Below are 9176 nucleotides of genomic sequence, written 5' to 3'. Positions count from 1 at the left end.
TGTAACGTTCTGGCCATCATCGTTTTTGAAGAAGTACAGTCAGTTTTTCTGGATGTAACGGTGTTTCGACATACACTTGCGGATTATCTTCGCTCCAAATGCGGCTGTTTTGTTTGTTGACGTAGCCATTAAAGCAGAAGTGCGCTTCATCGCTAAACATAATTCGCTTATGAAAATCGGGAACAACGGCAATCTCGTTTTGGGCCCATTCGACGATTACTTGATGATCGTTTGGCTTCAATTCTTGCACGAGTTGGATTTTGTAAGCACGTAAACCAAGATCCTTCCGCAAAATCTTCCATAAAGTGGATGGACACAGATCCAATTCCTGTGCTGGATGGCGGATGGACTCATTCGGGTCTTCCTCAATGCTACGCTCTACAGCAGCAATAGCTTCTTACGTACGCACCGTACGGCGTCTCTGGGGATGCGAGTTATTAATAAGAGTAAACGTGGTGCGAAAACGTTCCATGGTTAATCGAATTAACTGCTCTAATGGACGATTTTGTCGACGATAAAAGGAACGTAGTGCGCACAGAACCATTATTTTCGAAATAAAATTGCACTATTTGCAAGCGTCGTTCAGGCGTGAGTCTATTCATGATGAATTGCCAAACTAAACTGAGAATAAATCACTTAACAGCTGTTAAATCGGTCGCCATCTTGAACAGTAAGGCCAACTTAAAGTTCTATACATCGAGAAAAAAACACCCTATATTACGTAAATGGATAGTAGCGGGCGATATCAGGAGAACGACAAATAAGCAGTAAAGTTCAAACAAATAAGTAATAAGTAACTTATGACGCATTGTTAAATATTAAAGTCTGAATAATTTAGATATTATTTATTTCATGTAAGTAGAAATGGCGAAATTCTTTGTTTAGTTCTAAATATTTGCGTCTATTAAATAATAAATGAATTCAATTGAGTGGAATTCCCATATAGTAAAAAAAAATCATGATTGAAAAAGCTATCACTGAAAAATAGACGGACGTCTTCTATTTTAAACCAAAAGTTTCACAACTTCAATTGTTTCTTAATGTTAGTTTTAATAATATCGAAATGTGAAATCCCACAACTGCGTTACGAGATTTTAAAACCAAGATTTACCGTGTTTAAAATTATTTAAAAAGCGTGGCATATAATTAGGATCTACAAAAGTAGACAACAATCTTGTACTTTCCGAAACGACATTTTAGTTTGCCAAGTCGGAGTGTACACTACTGCACAAATGTTGATATCGATATTAGTATCGATATTTAAAAACTTATTTAATATTGTTAAAACCCCAAACGTTTAAATCGTAGTCGGAACGCGATGAATCATCAAAGTAACAAAAGGTAATGAATCATTGAATGCAACCCTGCAGTCGCGAGGGCGGCTTTTAAGGGGTTGAATTCGCAAATTGAATGTTCCGTTTTGATTATATCTTCGCGTTGCGTTTTCGCTGACTCAGAAAAGTCTGGATCGGGTGTGCGATAACGATTTTTTGTTGCTTTTTAATATTTATCAGGTCACACACGAAACATGGCACGCGGTCATTTTAAATAATTTCCCATCAGGGAGCGGCAGCCATAAATATGGGCATTTAGGTCATCTTCATTCATACCTAATTCCATGAAGTGCAGATGCCAAAACTCTAAATACTCGAGAGTTTCAGTTAGCCAATTAAATTGATTGACCAAAGGACCATAAAATCACTAAAATTAAACTAAAACTGCAAATACTATTAATTAATATTAGTTCAACTAATTATAATTATTGAATTTAAAAATATGAAAAGATTGTTTTTTTTTTTGTATATTCTCACTTTCATATGTCATTTATCCAGCAAACTAATACTGCAAATATAAAATCATATTTAAAAAATTCAACATAAAGATCTGACAGACATATTTATCAGAAAAAAATAAATTAGTTTTTTCGTATAGACATGTGCTTTAATTTGCTTCGTTTTGAAGATACAGAATGTCAAATTACAGTGAAAAATGTGCAATCCAAAATAATTTTTTTGCTCATTACCTTTTTCGTATCTTCGTTAAAAAAAATTAAATTGGCGTTCCTTTATGCACATGGATTAAAAAAACTAATAAGGTCCCGCGAACTACCAAATTTAACCAAAATTAAAGAAGAAATAGAAAAACACAGATGACCGTTAATGAGTATGCAATTTTAAGAAAATCTTTGTAATCAATTTTTACGTAGTTTGATTTTTGATTGTTGGATCTAAAAAAATATTAAATCTTCAAGAAAAAACATGATTTTCAAATAATTCTATTTTAATTAAACAAAATCAATACCTTCGTCATCTCAAACAAGCGTGTCAAGTTTTGCCGACATCATCTGAAAAGGCTGTCAGTAATTAATATAAAACAGATTTTTTTCTATAAATTTGGACACACTGCATCTCAAAAGCGAAGAAAATGAGGACATGAAAAAACAAACTTAACCGTGCCCGATAAATACGGCCTTAAAATTTTTGTACTGAATTTTAAGACACCCTGTATAATAATATCACCATAATTTCGGTTAAAGTTAATGTGTCCATCAATATAAACTTTTCAGCGTGTATTGAATTATTTCGAATCGATTTCTAACAAAAAAAAATATTTACGATTTTTTAATGTATATATATGTATATGTATTTAGATTTAAACGTAGGTTTTGCGATTATCTGAGACCGAGCATAACTCGTGAAACAAAGTTAAACAAACATGGGTACCGGTCAATAGAATGTTTTCCATTGAATTCATGCCAAGTTATCCTTCTTTGCGAACTGAATATTTACACGGACACCCATATCCTTAGCGAATTCGATACGCGTAATCCATTCAAGAACAAAAAATCTCAAAATCTTACAAACATAAATTCAGGAAGCAATCGCTCTTAACGAATTAAAAGATACTATCTGGAAAACAACTTTCGAGGGTTCCCCTTATCGTAGTTTAGATAGTAGACACCATGCAAACAATTGCATATATAAAAGTACATTCTGCTATTGAACGACTAGTATTTGCCAGAAATATTCAGCATGAGAGCGTTAGCAGTGATCTTTGCCGTAGCTTTGTGTGCCCCTTCAGTTTTCTCTGGAGACGTAGCACAGCAATGTTCGGACGACCTTTGCAAAATCGACGAAGAATGTAGATGTTCGTCTACTGCAAATCCGGTTGCGAAAGACCAAGCTCCACAAGTAAGTTAAAATACTGGTGATTTTCTTACCTTATTTCATTATCGAAATTTGAATATGTGCTTTTGCAGCTCATTGCCCTAACTTTCTTTGAAGCCGTTACTCAGGACCTGTTCGACACATACTGGGACCCTCTCTTGTTTAATAGAATCAATCCCGACGGCAATGTTGTTGGGGCAACATTTTTTGTGCCCCACGAATATACAGACTACGAAAGGGTTAACGATCTTTATAACTATGGTTTCGAAATTGGAGTACATTCTATAACGTAAGTTCCGTTAAATTGTGATTGGCAGAAATTGCATTTTTGCGACTCGCAGCTAAAAAGTTTGTTAATATTCAGAACGCAAGATTTTTTGTATATACTACAATTTCTCATGCTTCTAAATATTTCAAAGGAAAAACAATTTGCAATCGTATTGGAGAAACGCCCCCCAAGAACTACTCGAACAGGAATTTGGTGGCCAAAAGAAGATCATTTCCAAATTCGCTAACATCCCCGAAAAAGACATCATCGGAGTGAGGACCCCACAACTGCAGCTCAACGGTAACTACTCAATCAGCGCTTTCGTGGACGCTGGTTTCAAGTACGACAGCTCTTGGCCCACCCAAAGCAACAGGCCTTTGCTACCGTACACGCTCGACTATCTGTCGAGTCAAGACTGCGAATTGGGTGCTACATGTCCCAACGAACCATTCAAAGGATTCTGGATCCTGCCCATCGTCGACTTGAATGGCGCGGAAGATAAACAGTGCAACAGTTTGGGTGCCTGCGATGTCAGGTAAACCAATGTTTCACCCTGATTTTTCTTTGACTTTATAGCGAATATTTTAACACTCACACACAAGTTTATGTATAGGGTGGGCCGTTTATTTTGGGACACTACCTTATCTCAGAAACTTTAAGAGATGGAGCCAAAAGTTAAATATAAAAGTTAATTGGGGTATTACAAATCTTTAATTTATTTTAATTTTGTATATACAGGATGTTTCATTTTTCGTGGGCGAGTCTCAAATTTCTTATTTTAAATGGAACACCTGGTACACTACTTCAGTTGTAATTCTATACAAAATTCTAGACATATTTCGTGTATAATGCCCTCTACCTACGTACAACCGTTTTTGAAATTTTCAATTTTTTATGCGAAAAATGACGTTTGCAGGAAAATTAAGATTAAAAATGAAATTCAAAAGACTGCCAAAAAACTTTTTTTAAATAGAAACTACCCATTCCTATAATCTGGTCATATTTATCGTTAAAAATTCAGGCAATTTTATATAAGCTTGTATATGCCCAATATTTTTACTTTTTGAATATCCTTCTGAACATTTGTGTATCACAAATGATACGCTGTTGCAATATAAGTTCAGTTGGCATAAGGTGGCTATGACGACGTTTGAACAAAACAAGTTCTAAAGTGCTGCCACTATGATTTACCATTTCATAGTTGACCATAATCTTGCCAATGCTCTGATGAAGAACCAAAGATTATGTATGCATTATTTATACAAAATAAGACCAAGGATAAGCGATAACGTTGGTGATTTTTTTTGTTAATGAAGGATAATAATTAATATAACAGTTGTTCAATATGTCCGGCCCTTTGAGCAATACAAGCAGTATAAAGGGTTTTTAAATCCATAATGACATTTTTAACAGATTCGGGTTTATTCTTCAGTAGTCTCAGCAAAATGCAACAAAATATTAAGTTGCTCAAATGCAAAATAGAAACAGCTGGCACAAGTTTTATGAAAATGAAACCATTCTTCTGCAATGATAACTTAAACCTCAAATATTTGGTCTGTGTCGTTATACGGTGCTGAGACTTGGACTCTCAAGGCCAATGCTATTAATCGCCTGCAAGCATTCGAGATGTGGTTGCATAGAAGAATGTTCCGAATACCATGGACCGCTCTGCAGACCAAATAGAGCAAGTGCCGTCCGTGAGTTATTTAACAAAATCAAAATTCGAAAAATATCGTACCTTAGGTATGTTCGTGGAGGGAACCGCTACAAAATCCTTCAACTCATAATGAAAGGCAAAATCGAAGGTCGCAGAGGTGTTGGAAGGAAACAAATGGCATGGCTAAAGAACATTTGCGATTGGACCGGAATACGCAGTCCCGAACAACTATTCAGATTAGCCGAAAACCGTGATCAACTCGCCAATATGATTGCCAACGTTAAGGGGACCTGATATGGCACCGAAAGAACAAGATTAAATTGCTCTCTGTTATTCAAAATATGACGTCTATTATTTTCTTTCTTCAAAGTTCCATATATTCTAAAGTGTTGGTAAATCCTGTCGAAGATCTTTTTTTATGGGCGCCTCCTTAATGGAAATTTTCTAATGTAATCTAATAAATCTGTTTTTATTATACAATATGTAACTTTCTAACATATCAATCTTTTTTTCTGTGGTAAACATAATATGCAAGCCGCATTCTAGCATTCTTGTTTAAACGCCGTCATAGCCACCTTACACTAACTGAACTTATATGGCAACAGCATATTATTTGTGACAAATGTTTAAAAGGAAATATTTCAAAAAGTAAAAATAGTAGGCATATATAACTTTATATAAAATTGCATTAATTTTTAATGCTAAATATGACAAGATTATGAAATTGGGTAGTTTCTATTAAAAAAAATTTTTTTTTGATAAATATATTAATTGCTTTCTTAATGTTATTTTTCGTATACCCTGTATTATTATGTACGAAATTTCTTGTGAAATCCGTTATTCGAGTCCCTTGTCTACAACAAAACCAAGTTTAACAATAAATATTGCCAAATGAAGAAATGGACAGATATTTGAAGTCTTGCAAGGTTCATTTTTCTCATAAAAAATTAAAAATGTCAGTAATATACCAGGCATTCCATTTAAAAGAAGAAAGTTGATACTCGCCCATGAAAAATGATACACCCTGTATATACAATAATAAAATAAAATGAAGGCTTGTAATAACCCAATTAACTTTTGTATTTAACTTTTGGCTCCATTCCCTACAGTTTCTGAGACAAGGTCCCAAGATAAACGGCCCACCCTATACATCAGACAACGAGAAAGGCATTTTGCTTAAATTAAGTGCCTGACTAGATATGCAAGTGGGACATGTGTGCAAAATGTAACAACTGCATCTTTTAAATTTTTGATATCTCAGGATTGGTACGTAATCTCGAGTAAAAAAATCAATACAGAAATCTGAACATTTTGACTTTGACTTTGAATAAATTTTTAGCACACATGGGGATTTTTTCTCTACTACATATATATATATATATATATATATATATATATATATATATATATATATATATATATATATATATATATATATATATATATACATATATATATATATATATATATATATATATATATATATATATATATATATATATTCACGTATTGATTCACGGATGGAAAAATGTGATGACACTATACTCCGGGATATCATCCGTTCGCTCGTTGAACTCCGACTGGAATCCTGCAAATCCTGCATCCGACTGGAATCCTGCAGACGTTTCGCCAAAATCTCACTTGGCATCTTCAATGCTCGCGCAGTGTTCGAAGTGTTTTCGGAGCGCGAGCATTGAAGATGCCAAGTGAGATTTTGGCGAAACGTCTGCAGGATTCCAGTCGGATGCAGGATTTGCAGGATTCCAGTCGGAGTTCAACGAGCGAACGGATGATATCCCGGAGTATAGTGTCATCATATATATATATATATATATATATATATATATATATATATATATATATATATATATATATATATATATATATATATATATATATATATATATATATATATATATATATATATATATATATATATATATATATATATATATATATATATATATTAATGATTAATGATCATTATCATTGCTAAAAAATCAAAATATTGGGCAGATATTATTGATTTAACTTAAAAAAAATAAAAATTGCAATAAATAAAAACCCATTCATCAAATGGACTGTCCGCCGCATCAGGCCATCCATCCACAGCGATTCTTACAAAAGTCTCCCCCGGTTTTTCAGTAGTTTGCAGTTTTTGTATTGCATTTCGATGATACCTCATGGTTTTGAGGAAGAATTTCGTGCGCTTCTTCCTCCACTGCTTTTCTTTGCATATCGGCTTGAACTAGCATTGAAGTAAATTCATTTGAAAAAGCCGGGATTGTTACTTTTGCATATTACATATACTTGGATGGCTACACTATTTAGTAATACAGACGAATGGGTGGCCTCTAAGGACAAATGGCCATTTTTCGGCTGTTTTCTGTTCTAACGTTCTATCTATAGGAAAGTTACTGTGAATACCAAAATTTAAAAAAAAAGTGTTGGAAAATATAGTTGATAATTTTTCAAAGAAACTTCCGCAGGCTGTGAAACTTGTAGGTAGACATCTTCTGGATTTCTCCTTCGTCTGATGCCGATCTTGCTGACGTTTCGCCAGTAGCATGGCCTCTTCGGAGCGCTCTCTGAAACTGACAGTTTCAGAAGAACCCAGCAGCATGTCTGGCAAAACTTCAGCAAGATCGACACCCGAAGAAGGAAAAATCCAGATCCACAGATCTCGCCAATCAAATAAAATACAATCTGCATCTTTCCCTTATTTTACAACTTATCGTTTGCCACTGTTTTTTCTATTTTCCTAAAAATGTTTCTTGTAGTGGGACCGTTGACGAAATATCAGACTGGTTATTCAACGAAGTGCAAAAAGTCAGAAACAACAACAGGGCACCTCTGACGATCGTAATCGAGTCCAACTGGTTCGAGAAAACGAAGACGTCTTTCGAGGCTTTGCAGAAAACCGTGGACAGGCTGCTCGATCTGAAAGACGTATTCTTCATCAATCTACAGCAAGTTATCGAGTGGATCGAAGATCCCGTGCCGTTGTCTGAGTTTAAGACGCATGTGTACGACGACAGATCAGCCAGCTGTAGGGCGGTCACTTGCAAGCTCGTCAATGAAGACCAGGAAGACAGATACATGAAGTCTTGCGTCACTTGCCCATCAAAATATCCATGGCTCGGTAACCCCGATGGCAACTAAGGTTTTGAAACGTTAACAGTTAATGTCTCAATAAATTATTAAGTTATTTCAAAATGATTTGATTTTTCATCCTCATCTTGATATATCTCTCTGGTCACTTTTGTGGTGGGATATTGGAAAAACTTGTTGCTTAAGGCTTCTTAAAAATATCTAAGAAATTTAAAGATGGCGTTTATGAAACATATGCATTTTTGGTGAAATGGTTCTCAATTCGAATTATTACTATTATTATTATAATTATAATTATTATAATCATTCTTTTATTTTATTTTGTTTTTCGAATTTTTAAAATGGATTAAAAAAGTAAATAAAACATTTACCAACTCCGTAATAGAGTCTCTCGAACTGAAGAACCTAATTACGAATATTTTACTTTCGGGAGAGGATTTCCAAAAGTCAAATGTTTCAGAATTGCAAACCAGATTAAATAAAAAAAGAAAAACGTTATTTCTCTCTCATTATATAATAATTAATTAATCAAAAAATATTTTCTTTATAAGTTTAAGTTAAAATTTAGATTTAGATTTTTGGGGACATGAAGTTTATGCACATTTTGCTAAGGAAGTCGAATATCAAATACGCAAACCTCCATTTCCACCGAGACAAAATTGATGATCCTGAATACTGAGCGTTTCTGGGGTAAATCGAATATTAAGAAATAGTATCAGTTTGTTTAACAAACATCTATCAGACAATGCTTCCTCCAGAAGATGTTGAATTAAAGGGGCGTCAAATGTTTTTTACTATTATTTCTGAAACCGTTTAAGATACCCAAATTAAATTTATTTATTTTATTGTTTATTGTCAACAATGTCAATATGATCTAAAACTGGCTCGCATTTTACTCTAAATCTGCTTATATATTGTTTGAGGGGGCCGTGAACATTGTCCCGGATGATATACGTGAAAGGTAAAGACCTGA

General features: G+C 34.1%; 1 protein-coding gene across 1 annotated transcript; it reads left to right on the top strand.

Annotated features, from left to right (window-relative positions):
* The first annotated feature begins 3015 nt into the window (after positions 1 to 3015).
* LOC132697251 (chitin deacetylase 8) lies at positions 3016 to 8294 on the top strand. Its single transcript, XM_060662591.1, has 4 exons — positions 3016 to 3191; positions 3260 to 3456; positions 3587 to 3970; positions 7873 to 8294. Exons 1-4 carry the CDS (start codon positions 3033 to 3035, stop codon positions 8252 to 8254), a joined length of 1122 nt encoding a protein of 373 aa, XP_060518574.1. The 5' UTR covers positions 3016 to 3032; the 3' UTR covers positions 8255 to 8294.
* The last annotated feature ends 882 nt before the right edge of the window (positions 8295 to 9176 follow it).

This window comes from Cylas formicarius, unplaced genomic scaffold (genome assembly GCF_029955315.1).
Source record: "Cylas formicarius isolate icCylForm1 unplaced genomic scaffold, icCylForm1.1 PGA_scaffold_1__22_contigs__length_36826433, whole genome shotgun sequence".
Lineage (NCBI taxonomy): Eukaryota > Metazoa > Arthropoda > Insecta > Coleoptera > Brentidae > Cylas > Cylas formicarius.
Note: the sequence above shows the minus strand (reverse complement) of the source record. Positions and strands in the feature narration are given on the sequence as shown.